The sequence below is a fragment of the Eleginops maclovinus genome, chromosome 16 (assembly GCF_036324505.1).
Source record: "Eleginops maclovinus isolate JMC-PN-2008 ecotype Puerto Natales chromosome 16, JC_Emac_rtc_rv5, whole genome shotgun sequence".
Lineage (NCBI taxonomy): Eukaryota > Metazoa > Chordata > Actinopteri > Perciformes > Eleginopidae > Eleginops > Eleginops maclovinus.
In genome coordinates, this window is record NC_086364.1 from 10734931 (window position 1) to 10756559 (window position 21629).

The following is a 21629-nucleotide window of genomic DNA, read 5'->3' on the forward strand; positions in this document are numbered from 1 at the left end:
CCCACCCTTTTAAAAGAAAACATTGTGGGGCATTCAGAAAATATCTCAATAAAAAAATAGATTCAACCATTATGATTATTTAATAATAATTAATGCTAAGTATTATAATAAGAGGGACTTTGTTGGCATTAAAAGTGCAAGAAGCTATGTTGCCAGAGCATTAAGATACATTAGGAAATAATATAATTAATAATAATGAAGTATATATAGTATTTCTGAATTGTATTTGTGCTTAATTGTCACCCTATCTAGAAATAATCATACACAACATTAATTTAATACATTAAGATTTTATTCACCTTCTTTTTTTCAAAAAAGGCAAAATGACAACAACTTCATTAATTAATGTTTGTAGCATGTCACCTGAATATGACTTCTGGGTTGGTTGCAAACAAGGTTATTATTGTACTGTAATTGAAATATTGTGTGAACACACTCCAGGGTTGAAGCAGTTTTTCAGACGGGTGCTGGCTTATTGCATGAACTCATTTGAATTATCAGTATTTTACCTCAGTGTGACAGCGTCTTTTCTGTAAGGGAGGTCACACAAGAGGCCAAACAGTAAAGCTGGACGCTTTTGTTGAAATTGGCGCCCCTTAGTGTAACTAATGTGGTCGAACCTGAGTGACGAAGTGATTAGGCTTCTGTTCTGCATGATCGTCATGTTTTTTCAGTTTCTACATTCATGAATAGGAACATATGAGATTTTTTTTTTCATGAATTGCAGTACTTATCCACAATGTTTTCTTTTGTTGTACTGAAAAAGAATTAAACAATGAATGAAAACATTCAATTAAAAACACAATTGCCTTAATGCAAGTTATATACTTTGGACGTTTCTTGGTGGTAGCGTTTGGTAAGATTTGTGAACCCTATTAAACCGCAGTGTATCTTCAAAGTCTTTGTTAAATATATTGTTTCTCTCTTGATTAAACTCAAGAGACAAAAACCACAACACTCGTCGCACTAACATAGTCCAACTTTTTCTCAATTCAACCACTTTCTATGCACTGTAGGTTTTTACAGAGGGTTTGTTCATATATCCTTCATAGATGATATTGTCACATTTTCTAAACATAACAATTTTTTAATGGCTTTTAAGAGAATGTTCTTATTTTTGGATATTGAACATCATATTTCACATTTTGCAAATGACCACATATCTGAAGGGATAATGCATATATGAAACACTGCATAACCTGTAATAAGTTTCATGGTGACATCAATGAGTTATGTCACTCAGATGCTAGAAGACTTGAGCACAAAATAACCCTATTGTTTATGCTCAGTGATTCAGAGGCAAGCAACTGTTGCCATATAGGCAATGAAACATAACAAAGGAATAATCTGTTTAACTTGTGTGGTTGCTTGACAACATTACCTTGGGACACGTCAAGACACCATGGCTGTCACCCGAAGGACATCCACCACACCCAGACTTGTTAGATAATAGGGGAGCGTTGTTTAGAGCTGTACATGAATAGACAGCAGTCTATAGATTGTGATAGAGCAGGTTCTTGCATTACTCTTGTGCATCTGTGTGTAAGAACTAGGAAAGGACACCGTGACATCATGAACAAAGTGACCAACAACAGTGGTTGAAGAAATCTTACCTTTATTTAAACCCTACAGTCTTGACATCTGATTTAACCATGTTAAATGACTTAAGACAAAAAGAGCTGACAAACAATAGTGAGAGCTGACAGACCAGTGGTTGGTGGTCTTCAGACGCACTTCAGATGATTGCTCTAGTACCTGACCAGTTTGAACTGAGGAGTTTATTGTAAAAAACAAACAAAAGAACATCAGAAGTTTAGACTGTTTAGACCAGTTTCACAAGTATGAAGTCATAAGCATTGTAAGCATAATTTTGCATTTAGTTACCCACAATTATATAACATTGCTTCATTATCCACAACTTTTACAGTAATGAGTATTAAAAACAATGATAAAATCTTAGAACAGATTGCAGATATTAACAGTTTTACTTGCATTCAATGAAAATGTGTAATTACAAGGGAGATCAGTAACCCTAAAACAACAACAATGAGGCAGTAAGAGAATGCCAGACAATGAGGCAGTAAGAAAAGTGAAGTGATTTCAAATAACCATCGTCTCCCCGTCTCAGCTCTTATTATAAGGAACTTCTAGGAATGAATTCATCATACTGTAACCTTTAAATTCTTTGGGTCATAGTAATCATTAGCAGCCTGAAGCACCACAATGAGAGCAAAGAGGGGGAGCAAGACGTTTGGTGGTCAGCATTTAAGACAGCAGCTAGTGGAGGAAGCACATATCTGTTGGGTTTGTATACAGCATTTTTTTTTATCTCCGGCCATTTATATTATGGTTAGGGTGTAAACCTGAGGTGGTACTGGCGGTATGATGTTGCACTGGCCTGTCTTGATGCTGCAAACTTGAGGGAGGTTTACATGATGATGCACGGGGATCGACTTTTGGTGATCTTCTCCACAGGTTTACCATCATGAGCCATCTGAACTGCATTCATTATCTGTTATCAAAAAGAAAGGCAAATCAGAGAGGGGCAAGGGATTTCCCAGAAGTGAATTAAGTTAATCAAATCCTTTACTTGAGTATACAAATATCACACAGTCAATGTCGTGCATTGAAAATGATTTTTAAAGTAAAAGTCAAATCAGGAAAATTACCTTGGGGTATTGAACTAAAACTACTTGGTGGCAAACATGTCCTTGGACAGACATTATGTTTTTTATTGATGCATTAATGCAACAGTAAACAAAATTAACCAGAACCCAAAGTTCTATCGTATACATTTTTGTATTATCCTACCAATAGTCCTAATCTCAACATTTTTAAATGCAAGTGAGGAAAGCAGGACTTAGGTTATCCAAATAGGTGCCAAATATGTGTTCCTTTTATGGGCTCTCCATACATGTTATAAACAGGATAACGCTGTCAGACAAATATAATGGAGTAAAAAGTATAAAATGTCCAAATGAAATAAAGTGGAGTAGAAAAAGTGGCATTTAAGGTAATTGCTTTAGTAAAGGACAAGTTACTTCAAATATTAACATAAAGTACAACACTTAAAAATGTACCAAGTCACTGAAGTGACTTACGTTATTCAGTTAAAAGGGTTTACTTACGTCATCCTCGTATGGAAACCCTCCTTGTTCCATCTTGGAGAAGATCAGCTTCCCGTTGATTTCAACCTCAAAGCTTCCTGCAATGCCATAACAAATAGAAGATAGCATTACCCTTCATGGTTCCTGGAATGATATCTGCCTTATAACCCGTATTCACATTACAGCTGTACACAGTTCACATTACAGCTGTACACAGTTCACATTAAAGCTGTACACAGTTCACATTAAAGCTGTACACAGTTCAATCAGCTGAAATAACGTGATTATTTGCCTTGTCTTCCCACGAAGCCCGACACCTCCGCATCTTTGAACTCTTCCTTGACAACAGTGGCGAGCTCTTGATAGCGGGGTTCGTACCCTCATCTACCACTGCAAAGAAAACATAACACATATGTATTTTAAAAGAAGAATGCATGTAATTTATAGCTGGTTCAGAGCTAATTATGCTAACTGCTAATCTGTAGCATAACCGTCCTTCACGTTGGATTTACAGCACAGATCTCGACACAGACAGACAAAGGTAAGCTTACAACTTGCACAAAATAAAAACAAGTATAATACAATATGTAATTACCAGTATTCGACTTTAATTTTCACCCCCATCGTAGTAGTAGCAGTAGTAGCAATTCCTCAACTGTAGCTGTGCGTTTCACTCGGTGTGTGCGCTGGTTTTATGACAGCGAGACGGGCAGCGGGGCGGGGTTTAAACTTAGAGACATTAGTCAATAATGGAATGTCACTTAGTACATTTACTCAAATACTTTACCCAAGTACAATTTTGAGGTACTTGTGCTTAGTTTTAGTATTTTCATGTTATAATATTTTACTTTTTACTCTTTTTTAATTTATTTTTATTTAGTTACTTGCTACTTTGCAGGTATGGATTTATACAGTACATACATCAACATTTAAATCATAATGTATTATTATTATTATTATTATTATTATTATTATTATTATTATTATTATTGGTTGAGCTACCTAGCAGTATATCAAGTAATTTAAATAATCCCAGTAGTATTGCTACTTTTACTTAAGTAAAAAATCCTTCTTACACCTCTGGTGGTACATAGCCTTCAGTAACCACAGACCTTTACTTAAGTACAATTATCTGTTACTTGTAGGCTACTTCTAAAGTAGCTGTACATCTGTTTTCTGCATCTTGTTTCACTCATACTATGTATATCTTATTAATGTTTATCCTGTAAATTACTTTTAGTTGATATACTAGTTACTATTGAGATTTGAGCTGAAGTAGGGGGAAACAGTTTAGAGTTACAGTGCAGGACAGGAAGGAGGCATGAAAGGCTTATCCAGAGTCCTTCCCTGATTAAAAAAATGGGGCAATATCAATGGTTACTTTAAAAGTCATTATCAGAAGTTTGGTATTTTATTAGCTTACTCTAGCTTTACTAAAGACTAAAGCACACCATTTACTGACAACATACCAGAGGTGGTATAAGAATGAAGATACAGTACTTTACTGAAGAAAAAGGGCCAGTCATCAATACCACAAAGTAAAAATACTGCAATACAAGTAAACATTTTCCATTCAAATCTTAATTACTTGAGTAAATTCTGTCAGTCATATATCCCACTGATGCATATCAAAATAAATGTTACAATGGCCCGATCTTTTTCCCAGTTTCTACATCCTCCCCAAGCCCAAAGCCTGAGGTCCCTGCATGTCAATTGATTTGCTAACTTAATTCCAAATGTATGTGTGAGGGAATTTGCACAACTATGGGAGCATATCATGTGAGACGCCTTTTGAGGCCCTGTGTCATTGAATTTTAGGACTACTATCATTTAGTCTATCACTTTGAAGTTAGGCAATTCTAACCCAATTAAAGTTTCAGTAGAGCTAATTTAAACAATTTTAAATTCTTTAAACTGTAGTGTAATCTACGACAGAGCAGTATAGCATGACCATGTTTTTTTTATCTTTGAAAATAAGTATCCTTTACCAATCAAAACAATTCAAACATAAACTCTTGTGTTTTGATGATTCAATGTCTTGTGATTCTGTGTCCACTTGATAAAATTGCAATGCTCAGTGTTACTATCTGTGTGTGTTTGGAAAACGATAAGTGTTACACACCCTCTTCATGTTTCTCTTCGACGTGGACTGTCGACCTGCTGCTGAGAGGTGTGGTTCTCCACTGCATGTGGTCTGATTAATCATTATGGACAACCTTCAGACTCATAAACACATAAATCACAAACTTCTGCTACATTACACCTTCAACAGGAAGCTTTCCCCACATTTCTCCGAAGGACACAGAAACACGGACATGAATTAAGGGCCTGAATAAAAGATGTTTGTTTAAAGTCTATCTTTCCTAGATGGTACAGAGTGGGAAATGGCAACCAGCGAAATGTTGACATGTAAGTTTTAATTGTGAAGGTTTCCTTATATCTACATTAGATACACAATTATGTCTTGACTTTTAAATTCAAACAACCTCCTGCTTTATGTCTTTGTTATTTGGTTCAATCTAAATGTCTTCTCAGTTTTTTTGATAAATGATGGATTTTTCACTATTTCCTGACGATAATTAGACTTTTGTTTCATCTCATACTCTTGGTATTCTCAGAGCATTGCAATTTCATAATTTAACCTATAATGGATTGCCTATTTGTATATGTATAAGTTAAACATCATTTCAAATGGAAGTGTGTAAGTATACAACACAGAGTTGAATCTTAGCACTTCGATATATAGATTAATCTCATTTTGTTTTACACTTCTACAATCAAGTTTTATCATTTATTAATTGACCACTTCATTTTCACTGTTTTGGTTCATTGTTTAAGTGTCAGTGGATAGTAAAACAATGTTTTAGCAAAACTATTTTAAGTAATACTAGCATAAAAGGAAAGAAAACCATCAAATATTTACATTACATTACATTACTTAAACAATGCAGCCTAATTTTGTGTCGAATAGGCTGTATAAAAATAAAAAAAATCTTATTTATTATCAAAAAGGAAAACAGTTGTTGCTCCCTAATTTTTCCAGGGGATAAATTGACATCATTTCATTTGAAAGAAATATTGGAATTTAGGCTTTTGCAATAATCCCTTTTTTCTTTTACTTTCGCAGGGGACGGCTGGTGTACATCACATTTAAAGATAATCCTTCTCGGTGGCAGAAACTCTGGAAAGAGCTCTGTGGGGAACTTACTGCTGGGGAAAGAGGAGTTTGTCACTAAAGAGAGGACCTTGTGCTCCCGCCGGCTGGGTTTGGTGGCAGGAAGAAGGCTCACTGTGGTGGATTCCCCCGGCTGGTGGTGCGACTTCAGCTCTCAGGACACATCTAAGCTGGTGAAGAGGGAGATTGTTAACGGCGTCTCTCTTTGCTCACCTGGGCCACATGTATTTCTAATCACAATAAAGGCAAGCTCAGGTTTCTCGGAGAAGCGTCGGAGGGCGGTGGAGGAGCATGTGGCGCTTCTGGGTGAGAGTGTGTGGAGTCACTGCATGGTTGTCTTCATCTCTCCAAACAGGTCTGAACACACACAGTTTTTAGAAATGGGGGGAAAGGCTCTCAGATGGCTCAGTAAGAAGTGCTGTCACAGGTGTCACCATGTTATCTCCAGTGATGATACTGAAGGCCCCGAGCTGCTGGAGAAGATACAGAAACTTGTCACAGAAAACAGAAACAGAGTGTTTGAGATGCAGGAAAACATTTTACAGGCGATTGCAGAAGAGAAAAGGACGGTGGAGGAGCGTGCTCAGAAGAGGTTTGTGAGGATGAAGAAACACAGAGCTCTCATGAGAGGTGAGTTCATTTTAATATTTATATTTTATTTAACACTGGTTAATGTGCACTTCCTACTGTAACACAATATCTTCTTTAGATAAGTCAGCTCTATTTGGTGTAGCTTACTTCCATTGCTTAATTTATGTTAATTACCCTCATTAGCTAAGCAAAGCTCCTTTGCAGCTGGCTCCTGCTTCATGTTTGAACTAACAAACATAATAAGTATATTTCCCTAAATATTAAATTATTCCTGTAACCCAGCTGTTTGTTTACCTGCTTTAGTAAACCAGTGTTGGGGAGTAACTAGTTTCAGGTAAAAGATTTATGTAGTCAAAATAAATGTAAATGTACTCAGTAACAGTTAGTATGACATAATTTTAATCAGAATCATAATAAAGTATATTGCCAAAGATTTATTATTATTATTATTATTATTATTATTTATTATTATTATTATTATTATTATTATTATTATTATTATTATTATTATTATTATTATTATTATTATTATAATAATTTGTTTTGTTTCAGAGAGGTTACGGCCTGTTACTGATGTCCGCATTGTGTTAGTTGGTGCAAAGGGTTCTGGGAAAACATCAACTCTGAACACAATCCTGAACAGCAAGAGCAACCACCCAACAAAGAGAACCGCCCAGTGCATGGTGGGAAAAGCAGCGGTGTTTGGGAGACAGGTGACAGTGGTGGACACGCCAGGCTGGTGGAGGAACTATTATTGTGATGAGAGTCCTGTCTTCGAACGGAGGCAGCTGCTGCTCAGCTTGTCTCTCTGCCCTCCGGGGCCTCACGTCTTTCTGCTGGTGATCCGTGTGGACAGAGCCTTCACTGAGACATACAGGAGGGCGGCAGAGGAGCACATCCAGCTCATCAGCGAGCAAATCTGGAGCCGTGTCATTGTGCTGTTCAGTTTCGGGGACTGGCTGGGAGACACGACCACGGAGCAGTGCATCGAAAGTGAGGGTGAGCCTCTTCGGTGGATCGTTGAGAGATGCAACAACAGGTATCATGTACTGAACAATAAAACTAAAGGGGATGGATTTCAAGTCAGAGAGCTGATTGGGAAGATTGAGGAGATGTTGGCCGGATCTGATGCGGAGCAGCATTGTGAAATAGAGAGGAAGGTGATGGCCCAGCTGAAGAGGAATATGATAAGAGAAGAGCAGAAAGCCAAGGAGAGACTGATGAGGAAGGAGAAACAAAGGCAGATAGCAAAGTCTCAGCTGGGTGAGTTAGATTTGAAAGTGATAAACAACGTTAGAATGATCATGTTCATTTTATAAACAATATTTAGTTGAGCCGTTAAGGGTTTGTTTTTATCTGTTGATTTTTGTTTCAAGTTTAACCAGTTTGATATGTAAAACTTCTCTTCAACAGAAAAGCTTGACCCTCTTCCAGAGCTGAGAATAATGCTTTTAGGCGGCCATAAAACAGGCAAAAGCTCATGTGGAGACACCATCCTTGGCAGAGAGTGCTTCCACACAGGAACCCAAACCACTTCCTGCTCCGAAAATCAAGTCAAAATCAGTGGCAAGACAGTGGCAGTGCTGGACACACCTGGCTGCTTCTCTATGACCTCTGACATCCTCGAGGCATCATGTGCCATACTCCTGGTTGTCAATGTGAGCTCCTCATTTAATGATAACCACATGGGAGCAATAGAGAAACAGCTGGAGGCCGGAGGAAGCCAGATTTGGAGCAGAGCAGTAGTTCTGTTCAGCTACGGGGACTGGCTGGGCGACACGAGTATCGAGCAACGCATTGAGAGCGAGGGAAAGCCGCTGCAGAAGCTCGTGGAGATGTGTGGGAACAGATATCATGTGCTGGACAATAAACACCAGGGAGATAGAGCTGAAGTTCAGGAACTGATTGAACTGATAGACGAAATTCTGGTTGGACAAAGGCTGACCATTCTTCACGGAGGTGATCACATGTGGAAAAGTGTTTCAGTGACACCGTGTGAAACAGATTTAGAAATGCTCACATGCTGCAGACATCCACTGTCCCATGACTGTAAGTAAACCCAGGCCAGTAATGGTCATCCATAGTAATTATTTATTTTGATATTGATATTATGGATTGCATTTATAAAGCACTTTCCCAGTCTTTATCACCCTTTATGAACCCCAACCCATCTATTGTTAGACATCCACAGTCGAAATGTATTATAAGCTTCTTAGAGCCAGTGTTAGGAAGTTAAGCAGGTTGTGATTTAATTGCTAATACCTATTTGATATTGCTGTGAAAACATCAACATTTTTTAAAAGTTTCTCACCCTTGTCATGGCTGGCAACTTCGATCAACAAAGGGAGGATGACTCAAACACTTTTAACACAGACAAGGCAAGGCAAGGATGAAGGGTAAATTTACCTGAGTCAAAGGCAAGGAGGAAGGTCCCAGGTCGGCAGCGGGAAGGCAGTTTGAGGATTGGGTTTGGATGGCTGGAACACAAAAGCATATTATTTCAGAAAGTCTTCACATTACATTAAGCTCTAGCATGCATAACTAGTTGTCACACTTAAATTGTTTTCCCAGGATCACCCAATAAAAGGAACAACTATGCTACTGTTTCAACTCCCACGGCCTCTAAAGATTAGTTGAACAATAACATATGCAAGCCATTGTAACGACAGGATGAGGTTTTTCCTATAGGACGTCATTTGACAGAAGAAGGCGCTGCACTTACAACTGCTGGCACGCACGCAACACAACAAATGTATTATTTTAAAAATCTTCTAGACAAGTCATTTAAAGATTTGGATTTTCAGAAATCAGGATAGGTATTTGAAACTTTACTTTATAGCAAATGCTTAGTTGAGAAAACAATATGAGCAACTCATACAGTACCTCTAAAGATAGTCATATCATGTGTAAAATGGGGAGGGATCAAACTTGTTTATGGCGTGAGGAAGCAGTCTCTGTAATACTTAGATAAACGGTTGTATATCTTAGGAAGGGTGGAGAGGGTTGTTTAAGAGTTGTTGGTATTTTTATGGCACTCACAAATGAGATCACACTGCCATTATTTTCTCCCTGACAGTGACTGGACCAGCCAATCCCAGCCCTCAGACATCACTGAACTGCTCAGAAAGTGCTGGACAGGTAGTGGCAGTACCAGCAGGAAGTAGACGAAGACCGACTGGACACAACATCCTGGACAGAGAGAGCTTTATGTATTGTTTATCTTCCATGTTTTCATCAATGAGGTGGAAAATAATAATGCCCCAGTGGTTCCCTACTGACGATCTCCACCTGAACAGTGAACGCCCTGTGTTCACAACCAGTCATCCTACAATGCTTCTGGTTTTACCTCAAACACAACACAGGGTGCTTGATGAGGAACATGCCATCAGTGTGCATTCCCTCTGCGGTCCTGCACTGAGGGAGCGGACCCTCAGGAGGCTCACTGAGTCTGGAGACCTTCAGGCGCTGATTGACCAATGGGGCGACAGCAGCCTGCAGGAGCTGGAAGCCTTCATTGACTTGTACTTTGAGATGATTTGGCAGCAAACCATGGGGTCATTTCAGGAACCCCACTGTCCCACCGCCGAGGAGGATCCTGTTGTCCAGGAGGAGGCCGGGCAGCAGGAATTGCTCTCCTCCATTGACAGAAAGCTGTCAAAACTGGAGCTCCTTGAGGAGATCAGGAGGGATCTGGCTGAGCTGAGGACGAGCCTGGATCACAGCTGGAAGGCCATACAGGAACTCAGAGAAAAAAGCAAACAGGATGATAATACATGTTGATGCAAGGATGAAAAAAATTGCTATGTAAAAAATGACTAAATGAATGTATGGGTTTCTTCTGACTAAAAAGTCAAAAATAAACAGTCCAAATATCACTTGAATCGCCTTGAATAAAAGAGAAACAGTTTGTTATACAGTATGTTCGTCTGATTTGTTATTTTATTCTCCACAAGGGGGAGTTGTTGTACAGGAGAAGATTTTTATGTGGCCGCTAAAATATCACACCTCTGCAGTGGTCCGAAGAAGTTCTCAAATGTTTAACATAAGTAAAAGTAGTAATACCACATTTTTACAATAGCAATTCCTGCATTCCAAATGTAAGTCATAATACAAAAGTATTGGTATCAAATTATACGCATACAAGTACTAAAAGTTAAATGGCTTAACATGCAGTGTCCTATTGGATTGTAGTTGTTGAAGAACCTTTTCAAATTGGGGCTTTAACATTTTTATTATTATTATGTAGTTATACATTTATTTTATTCTGCTTATTAATTCACCCTTCTTGATCCATATAGTACTGTCTGATAGTTACCTAGGATTGCATACTCTTGTGAAGATTAAAACCAACCGTTTCTGATAATTATGTGTGTTTATGATTCAGTTTAAATATACCTCACCTCTTGCCATAGGAGCTATGTACCTTTATTGTCTCTTATCATCCAGAGTGTTGTTTTACTCAGATAACCCTGGTGTTTAGCCCGGAAGCTCTGAAACATGTTTTGACAACTTTGATAAAAGACAACAGAAATCTCAACAGTAGGTTACAGTGTGATGACATTTTCCAGGCCGAACTTACTGGAGGCATAATTGCAACTACATGATTTGTAGGCAATCATGGTCTATTTATGTCTGACAGTCCTCATCTCAGGGCTTTCTCTGTTTGCATTATACCTTTTTGAACTCCATTACTCCCTCTATTCGCTCTTCGTGCTGTCTTATCATCTATCTTCCTCTGTTGTCAACATGTCATTCCTCCACTCCATTCTGCTGATGCTCATTTTCCCTCTTTGCTGTCTCCCCTCATGACTTCTCTGTCTGCCCTCCTATTCTTTCTGCAGTTCTTCATCCCACACCCCCCCACCTCTCAAATCAAGTCGTGAGTACTTACCCCCCTCCCACTTATTAAAGGAGTTCTGCAGCCTGAGAGGAAGCACAGGAGAAATGGATCTCCTCCCTCTCCTTTCGTCATGGAGGCTGTTCGGAGACAATTCTGGGCCAACATCCATCTCCATTAGCGGGACAGAGCAGCGACCAGGGCGACCCCCCAGCCGCCAGCCTGTATCACGTTTCACTAGATGCTATTTTTCCAGGTGGAAACAGAACCAGGCGGAGAGATGGGCAGAGGCTGGGAACATGGATGGGGAACTGATGATTTAGGCCTTGTGTAAAGGAATCAAGCATCCTCCACTTCCCTTCATGCTCTGATACAATGGTGTGCCCTGGGGGAGATGTCTGGGAGACAGTACAGTGTCGGCCAGTGCAGAGCAGCAGGAGGACTGAACTGTTCTACCCTTAAAGCCCATAAAAAAACTCTGCATCATGACCTCTCAGTGATACTGACTTCATAGCTTTTAGGCTAAAACATAGAATACCCTGCAGAAGCAGCTGTTTCAGGTTAGTGTTTTGTTTGATGCAATTTTTGGGGAAGTTTGGTTCCAATCACTGAGGCTGAAACTTAATTTAGGTCAAAGCTGTGATTAAAAAAACATAAGAGGCTTGCAGGATGATGCAGGGAGTGTGGGCATCGAGGGATTTGTAGAGTCGTGTTCCTCTTTAGTCTCCAGTTGTGAGATTTTCAAATATATGTCAACAACATTTTTCAATCAGAGCTCTTTTTAAAAAAAATGCACAATGTGTAATTTTCTGCTACCAGGGGTACTGTAACTAAATTAAATCGCAAAAGATAGAGTTCTGTTTTGTCATAATGTTGGGATCATGGGAGTTTCTAATACTGGTTGCTGTACACAAACTACAATCCCCTATCTAGTTAAACTATATACTTAAAAGCTGACAGGATATAAACATTTCCTGGCAAAAAAACACAACGCAGGTGATAAGGAAAATATAGACAGATGGATGGATGTAAATCAGGCCAAATCCGTATGAACTGGTCTCCCAGCAGCCGATAGTCCATGCCAAGTCCTGGTTTTAGTGACCTAAGTCAGCCTGTGGGAACAATTTGGGAATATTTGGTGATTCCAGGCTTCAAGATTGGAGGTGATTGAGAAGAGAGTGTCAGAAGTAAATGAGGTACATTTGGCTTTGCTGGCACCTGGATTGGACCAGGAAAACCACACTCACACATGCACGCACTCAGGACTCACCCTCTTCCATCTTCCCAAATACACGTCTGTCATTGAGCCCCATCAGGATATGCCGGGTCAGGGAAAACCTCAAGGGCAAAGTTCAGGAAACAATTAAGGGAAATAACTGCACACCAGTGGACTGAATTCCAGCTCCATTTTGAATATGTTTCTGTTTCTCAGAAGGTCTCACTCGTTAAATCATTGACCCAGGCACTGGAACCCACAATAGAAGAAAAAGCAACACGGTTGTAGGTTAAAAAATTAGATTCCATCTGCTCTGCAAGTGGCTATTACAAGAGCTGGTATAAAGAGGGATGAGTGCGGAGCCCCTGTAAATCAATGGAGGCTTACTGGGTTGGTGGTTTGACCCTGAAGTTGATTTCACTTTCAGACGTTTCGCTCCCAACGTCAACCAACGAGGCAGAATGCTTTCATAGCATTTTATCACTGCGATATGTCAGAAGCACTTAAGATATATATTATGCAGAAACTGGCACAATATACAGTATATCTTGCCTTTCTTTCTCTACTTTCTAGATTTATTCCATTGTATTGTATTTAATGTAGAGGATTTGAACTTTCTTGTGTGACATTCCTCAGGGCCCTCAGACACTTAGACATTTCCTAATTCATTTGACAATAATCCTTTGGTGGCAGGTTAACAGTCCAAAAATTCGCGAAAACAGTTAATTGATTCTCATGTCATTTTGTTAATCATTCTTCTCCTACTTAATGTAAGTTGTCTAATCAGCCAAACATGTTCAATACTTTACTTTGTACTCATTAGCAAATGTTAGCATACTGACAAATTAAGATAAGAGGGTAAACATTAAACCTGTGAAATATCAGCGTGTTAGCATCGCCATTGTTAACATAGCTGCCATGCTGATGTTAGCATTTATCTCGAAGCATCACTCACTGACTTGCTAGCATGGCTGTTGATGTCAAGTCTGGTTTAAATGTTCTTGTAAAATACTGGACAGTTTTCCCTCCCTATGCTTCCTATTGTATTTTAATGAAACAGTCATTGGAGGGAAAATCACATTGTGGTTGAACTTCCAGAAGAAGTCATTACAGTCACAGGACAAAATGTGTGGGAACGACAGGTTTATTGGCTAGAATGTGCATATGTTTATTTGCGGTGTCACATTAACATGCTAATCGCGGTTATATTATACATGGCAGGATCCATAAATTTATTCTGGCACTGCAACAATCTTTGACATTATATTTGGATGGCTGACTTTATGATACTGCAGTATTTTACCTCACGGAAGAAAATGTATGGTTGACTTGAGAAGCCTGCACTCTGTGGGTTGAATGACAACAACTGGAGGGACGTAAGGAGGTTATTGAGATGCATGTTGTGTAAAGAGAGATATGGGATGGCGCTCACTGGAAAAACGACATAATGGAAATAACAAGAGCAAAAAAAAAAAACAGGAGAATGATTACAGATTCTACGTTTAGAGGATGGTAAGTGCAATAAAAATACGATATATGACACACACACACACACACACACACACACACACACACACACACACACACACACACACACACACACACACACACACACACACACACACACACACACACACACACACACACACACACACACACACACACACACGCACAGACGGATTTCCAGGACATTAGCAACCAGCCATATACTACGTTGGTTGAGTGAGAAGCACCAGACCAAACAAGGTTACGGCCTTGGATCACAGCATATAAGACAAAAAGCATGATGGGAAGGTAGCTAAACACAACTACACACCTAACAAACATGATGCAGAAACGCACCTATTGACTTCTCGTTGAATGCAGTAACATGGATTTACAAAAAACGATTAAGCATCTGAATTAAAGCCTTTATTACTCAACACTGTTAATACTATTGAGCCATTTGTGGAAGTGCGGAGCTCAGGATGATCACATTTTGAAAATGTAGGATGCTTGGAGGAAGCTAGAGGAAGAGGATCAGGTTATCAACGATTGCTATTCGATACCATCCAACCAGCTAATCGTATTACTCCCCTTTCTCTTCCCTGCTGTCAATACTCATCTTCAGTATGCTCTCACTCAACAGCTCCCCTTTTTTACTACCTTCTCTTTTAGTCTTTGCTCTTAACATCTCTTTTCATTTGTTTCGATTTCTCCCCTGCTCTCTCCTGCACTCACGTCTTGTCTCCCTCCACATGATGGTCCAGGTGCTTAAGAAGTCAACAGCCTTTATGATCCCAGGATGCTTATAGAGACTAAAGAAAGCCTAAAAAAACAATGCCCCAGCCTTATTCACAGACATTAAACCCCTTTGATCCCAGGACGTTGTGCCTGTGTGAGACAATGTGTTCAAGGCAAGTGAAATGTAAATGTCTCCATCTACAGGGGTATTATGCAGATGCCCTATTTCTTCTATTTGAGCAAACAGCCAGGACATAATTGCAATTCTCAAATTTGAATATATTTGAATCACAATTTGTGCATCATAACAATGGCTCTTCTAATTGATGCAGAAACACATTTATCTTCTGAGGCGCTCGATGCACTCACAGAGAAGAAAAGGTTTAAGATCACACCAACTTCATCAATATTCCATCAACGTCACCTTGAGTGAGGCAGCTCATCCATTTTGTTGATTATAGTGGTTAGCTGAAGAGGATGGAGAAAAGCCGGTAAGAAAGCAGATAAGAACTACTTCTCTCGATTACAGAGCTTCGCAAATGGTCTTATATGAGGCATTGCTTTGATTCAGAGCAGGGAGAGGAATGCGTGAGGAATAAAGGAAATGTGTTCTTACTAAATGGCAAAACAATGCTTTGAAAACCACTTTATAAATGCATCTTTATTGTCCCCATCAAGAGGGACAAAATGATTAAGGCATTAACTCAGATGATTGGAAAATAAAAATGACAGTTACATTTGAACTAGCCCCTTGTGGCTAATAAAAACATGGGATTAACAAGAGGTTGATAAGATGCAGCAGGAGAAAAACTTAAAAAAGGCAAAGCAGCATCATCCGGGCATCTGAATACTATCAGATGGTCCACATCTGAACACTATCAGATGGTCACAACATTCCTCTCAAAACCATTACAAGGATTCTAGGAAGTCTAGTCTTAAAATGTTTGCATAGATATTTATAAATAGTGTTTAGATCAAAATGTTGTTGGAGAACAGCAGCAGTCCAGATTCAGTCTAATGCAAAAAATACATTTCTTTTCTTACATATATGATCGTTTTAAGCCTTTATGTATCCGTACAGATAGTTTCTATTTTATCTACCCAGGGTTTGAGAGATATATATCTTTCTGCTGATTCCCTGATAGAGTGTGACAAAAACTAAATTGGATTTTGTTTGTGGGGCTCAGAGCTGTGAAAAATGAGCTTTTCTTTCCCACAATAAACATCTTCAGTACTAATCCACAGATCTCATGTTCAACATAGGGACTATTTCTTCGATGGAAAGAAGTTCCAAATGTTCATAATACAATCTGTGACATTAAATCACATCCTTGTTTCCCTTATTTACTTTGGTTCATCCAAAACGGCTCTCATCTCATCAAAATCAGTCTAGTTATTAAACTCAAAAGACCATGGGTAAAATTGCTTTAAAAATCTGATAAATGTATCCATTAAGTCTGAAAACAAAGACACTTTTTTTCCTAAAATGTAAATGATGGAGTGGAAACATCTGACTTGGCTCATCCTCTTGAGAGCGACTTTCCAAATAGTTAAAAAACTGAACAGCAGATGAAATGAGTTGTGAAAATTGACATTTTTTGCAGTAGGGTGTCAGTAAAATGATCTGTATACAAGTTTCCAGAGCATCAATCAGTGTAAATACTGACCTGAATTTTTTCTTCTGCACTTTTCAGCTTCGCAGGTAGCATACTTCAGGGTCATCTATTCTGAGGGGTCACATGTTTCACAACCTGGTGCTGCCTGCTCTACACCGTGACAGCAGGGGATCTGAGGGTGAAGCACGCTCCGACCACCAGCCATGTGGAGACAGAAACAGGAAGAGCAGTCATTGTTTTACAGCTGTACAGGAATGTGGCAGTGCACCTGCTCCGTGATACCATCCTCTGTCTGGTTTTATCTGCTATGAAAGGATTGGTGTTTAATGTGTGTGAGTGCAGGGTCAGCAGTATCGGGCTCGAGGCTTCACTGCCCCTCTGCTGCATCCTGTGGCTATGTGAGACACAGAGGGGGTGCAGGACACAAGCCTCTGTGGACTGCAGAGAATTCCCCCACCCTGTCAGGAATTACTGGCTTTCTAATAAGAAATGGTTGTCAGGAACATGTGGATCAGGATGACGTGCTTATGCAGGACCTGTAATTAAAATGTGAACTGATAATAGTTATAATAACTATAAACTTAAATTGTACAGCACTGTTCTTTATAAAATTGGCACATGATTTTCAGTCAAATCCAAACAAAAACATAATAAAATACAAAGAAAGCAAAGCATCATAAAATAACCAAATAGAGTTAGAATACAAAATGGCCAGGGAGGGATTATAAAAACCCAACATTATATTAAATACTTATTAACACTTTCCCATGTAAGAAGGTTTCAATAGTTTAATTAAGTATACAATTGGGTGCACAAAAGTTCAAGTAACTACCCAAGAGGGAGGAATTTTAATGAATAGCATCCAAAAATTAATTATTTCAGTTCTTATTGTGGCCAGACACTTGCCAATTCTGGTCATTTGTTTGCTTTCACTCACAGCATTTGCACATCCTGTGGCCTTTTCTCAACACAGATTATAGTCTGATAATTTGTAATATCAGCTTGCATCAGATGTTTGGAAGATATTTTTTATTTCAGCAGGAAATAAGTGGAGTTTTTGGACACATTTCACAAGCAAAAAGTTGGAATGCAAAACAGCCTTTTATCTCATGCCTAATAAGGAACAACCCCATGAGATCTGGTGTGCAGTTGTGCTGGAGTAAACACATGTTTAACTACAATATAAATTATTGTTTGGAAAATAAAACTTCCATTCAACACACCATACGTGAATAGAAATATTGTAGATCAGGAAAAAATGTTAACAAGCTGGCCCAGCCCTAAAACATTAATTTAACTGCATCAAGCTGAAAAATCAGCCCTGGTCTCAATAATGACCACATATACCATGTGATATGAGCAGTGCTATGCTTGTTACTGCTAGTGTGTGACAGAGGCGATGAGACTAATCCATAGCAGCTCAGTGACGCTTTACTGAGGCAATTCAATGCTAATTATGTATAATGTCAGCATGCTAACATGGCAATGCTCATCAAGTTATATAGCTTTGCCAACTAATCGCTTAGTTGATAGACAAAACCAATTGCCAACTATTATTTCAAAACGACGATTGGTTAAATCAGTGTCAGAATTCTCTTCTCTTTTCGAGATTTAATATTTTTTAATTGATTTTTAAGCATGGTACTTGTTTCAATCTTTCAAATATGGTTGCTGGCATGGCTGTTTATATTCTACAGCAGTACACAGTATTTAAATCAGATTCAATCAGAGGCTACTGGTTGCTTCCTGTTGTTAAGAATTTGCTACCTGATGAAGTCCTCTTTTGTTGTTGTCCACATTTTTTAATTTATTCAAAGCTTGCTCAGATAATGCTTTGTTTTACTTTCGGATGTCTGCCTCCAACCTGCCATCCCATGTGAGCTGTTGGCTGCAGGTCAGTGCTCCTGCCCCTTCACTCTGGAATGTCCATTGAAAGTATATGACTGAACACAAAGCTTTGAACATCCAAGAACAACAGATGCGAGGGAAGCTGCATGATCAAAAGTCTCAAATGTTGGCTTTTTGCTTTGATTTTGTGCAGAGCAGTGTTTCCAATAAATTTCTCTTGAAATCTGGCTTGTAAGTATGCACAGTAAACAAGAGTCGAAGCAGCACATTACCCAGGGGGACGGTTTGTTTCACAGAAACACACACTCTCTATGAACATAACAGAGACATAACAAAGAGAAATTAGGGTTTATCCCGTTCAGAGAATCCACACACAGTGGAAGTCATTTATCAGTCACCTACTGTAAATAGCAGGGGAGCTAATTTATGCTTCACTAATTCACTTAGCACTGTATAAAAGGAGAAGAGCTGGTAAAAAATAATTGGCTCAGTAATGTGCCTTATAACATAACGCAGCCTCAAATTGTGATGGTAGGCTTGCTATACAGCAGGAAATGTTGTTGTGGGGGAAGCCACAGGAAAGAGAAACTATCGACCAAATATTCAAACACATTATTTTCAGCATAAGCCAGTCTGGGGCAAAATAGAATAAATCAGGATTCTTTTATGATGAGTGGTTGGCTTTTATTTTATCCGTTTTACATAAACATATGTGATATGTGGGCATATTCAAATAACAAAAGCTATTTTGTTCCTGCAATAATGTTTTAACAAGGCCAGTTAACTGACAACGGGATCATCTACTTAAAAATCCATTTTATATTTCTCTTTGAACCTCTGATATTTAAGCATACCATTTCGGACGTATGCAATCTTTGGGAGTTAAACTTGACCAAGGGGAAAAAACCATAACCATGAATATGACAGCGTAAAGACATCCTGTCAAGAGAAAAGTGTGGGTTCCCCTGCAGCTCTGGCTCGGATCCAGCGGACTTTTTGTGGTTTACATTTGCAAAACGATTTGTGAAGGGTGAATGCATCTCCTCCTCTGTTTTGAATGAGAACTATAATTCTTGTTTTTAGAAGTATAACCAGTCGCAGGTGATGTCCTATCCCCTACTTGGCGAATGTTTAAAACATGTGGTGTGCACCCTCTGCACTTAATACTCGGTTCTCTCAATGCATGCTGGGCTTTAACCAAGTACAGTGGCTATCCCACTCTTATATCAGCCCCAATCTGTCCCCCGACCAGCACAAAGATAAAAAATCACTGCACAGTTGTAACATCACACCAGGGTCACACTGAACCCTCTTGTCTTGACTTGACTTCTCTGAGTCTAAACATACATTTCTCCATGCTTGAATACTTACCCGGCTTCTCTAAGATCTCAAGTCGATCATAATCTGGATATTAATATTCTCACTTAACAATAAAGATTGTGTGTTTTTTTTTCTCTTTAGATGCATGGCCAGAAATCAACTAGATTGACCAGTCCAGTGAAAAGCCAGTCTAAGAAAACAGGCAATAGAACCGTGTATTCTTATAAATGCAGTTGTCATGTCTGAGAGTTTTTAGGGGGATTGGATTACAAGCATAGGGCAGTATTTAGAAAGTGACACTTTTGTTGTTTTTCCTTGGTTCTCCTTTTTTCCCCTTGGTCAAGATATTTTTTTCACTATTCAATATATATAGCACTATACTGATTTTGAGTATAAGCTATGGTTTTTTGGGGTGAATTGAACAATCTGTGATGGTTTGGTAACACGGTCATTAACGTTGCAAGCTAGCTAACAGCAGCGACCATCATTTCTGTAAAAGGCACAACAGTGTGTTCCATTTCTGACAACACCATTCGTTTGAAACTCAACCACTGCAGCAATGTTTAAAGTGTACGCACATTGAGAAACAGCAAACCTGTCTTTCTGAATATACTGGGACTCAGCTTTTGTCTAAAATGCTAAAAGCAATTACTATTAAAGCCTAGCACAATCAGATTGGCTTGCAAGAAAAATTGCAAAGACACTAAACCGAACAATGGCAAACAACGTGTGAAAATGGTTTTCCTATATATGATAGGTCAAAAGACCAACAAAACCACGCTCCAGTGAATTTCATGTGTCGCTGCCCTTAAGTTGCTCACCGTGACGACTTCCGCCGGCAGCAAGCATCTTTATCAAGATTGTATTTTGTTAGCGACCTTGCAGGCTGATATGACATTTCCTTTCGCTGACCAATCACATGGCCGGAAATGTGATACATTCAGAGAAAAATACATGTATCCTACCAAAGGCTCCTGTCAGCGCATATCCATACATCCACAACGCTACTTATAGAGCTCACATTCAGAGGACATTTTTCTATTTCCAGCTATCGGGTGTATACATTTCAGCCTAGAGTTGTAGAACATCTCTGTTACACTGTTGTTGGGCTGAAACTAAATCAACAACATGGCTGTAGAGTGTGAACATCAATTAGTAGCCATCATTAGACAAATGAGTTGGAGCTCATCAGTGGCTACGGTGAAATTCTAGGTGATGCAGTGGCTTTACTCATGTTGTGGTGACCATGGACAATAAATAGTGGATCTAAAGGACTTGACATGTGAATACAATATCAAAGATTGTGTTGATGGAGAAGAGGGCTGTCAGAGTCATCACACAAGGGGGATAGACAGAGGTGCTACAGGGGTGATCTCAAAAGAGGATGTAGGAAGTGGGAAAATTGATGTGTCCCAAGATCAATACTGGAGAGCATTGGGATCTACAACAGTGAAACTAAATCACCCTGCGGCTGCTGCTTCAGTGGCATCGGCCTCTTTGTCCCCTGAGCTAATGCTCAGTGTGGAGAGGGTGGAAGTAGCGCGGTCAAGAGGATTGCACAAGATGGAGAATGGGGAAGAAAAAAAAGTTGGACGCAGATGAAGGTGTGATTTATTTTGGGGACTACAGCTGCTTCATTGTCACATTGTCGTGGATCAATATCCATCAACAATGGTTTTCCTTAAGTGTAAAGGCT

At 39.1% G+C, this 21629-nt stretch overlaps 2 protein-coding genes across 3 annotated transcripts; one reads left to right on the forward strand and one right to left on the reverse strand.

Moving 5' to 3' along the window:
* Positions 1-1598: 1598 nt before the first annotated feature.
* Positions 1599-3820, reverse strand: LOC134878403 (migration and invasion enhancer 1-like). Its single transcript, XM_063904428.1, has 4 exons — positions 3703-3820; positions 3400-3497; positions 3129-3205; positions 1599-2512 (listed from the first exon to the last, which is right to left on the reverse strand). Exons 1-4 carry the CDS (start codon positions 3729-3731, stop codon positions 2429-2431), a joined length of 288 nt encoding a protein of 95 aa, XP_063760498.1. The 5' UTR covers positions 3732-3820; the 3' UTR covers positions 1599-2428.
* Positions 3362-10790, forward strand: si:ch211-214j24.15 (GTPase IMAP family member 8). 2 transcript variants are annotated; one of them, XM_063904426.1, is made up of 6 exons: positions 3362-3648; positions 5380-5516; positions 6235-6912; positions 7426-8136; positions 8287-8922; positions 9950-10790. In XM_063904426.1, the coding sequence occupies exons 2-6, from the start codon at positions 5492-5494 to the stop codon at positions 10651-10653; spliced, it is 2754 nt and encodes a 917-aa protein (XP_063760496.1). In that variant the 5' UTR covers positions 3362-3648; positions 5380-5491; the 3' UTR covers positions 10654-10790. The 2 variants fall into 2 exon arrangements, with proteins under 2 accessions (XP_063760496.1, XP_063760497.1); XM_063904427.1 differs by having other exon boundaries at positions 7465-8136.
* The last annotated feature ends 10839 nt before the right edge of the window (positions 10791-21629 follow it).

Excerpts from the sequence above, each read along its gene's own strand:
- si:ch211-214j24.15 (XM_063904426.1), top strand. The coding sequence starts at position 5,492 with ATGGCAACCAGCGAAATGTTGACAT. Across the intron at positions 5,517-6,234 it reads AACCAGCGAAATGTTGACAT|GGGACGGCTGGTGTACATCA; the intron begins GTAAGTTTTAAT and ends TTACTTTCGCAG. Across the intron at positions 8,923-9,949 it reads ACATCCACTGTCCCATGACT|TGACTGGACCAGCCAATCCC; the intron begins GTAAGTAAACCC and ends TCTCCCTGACAG.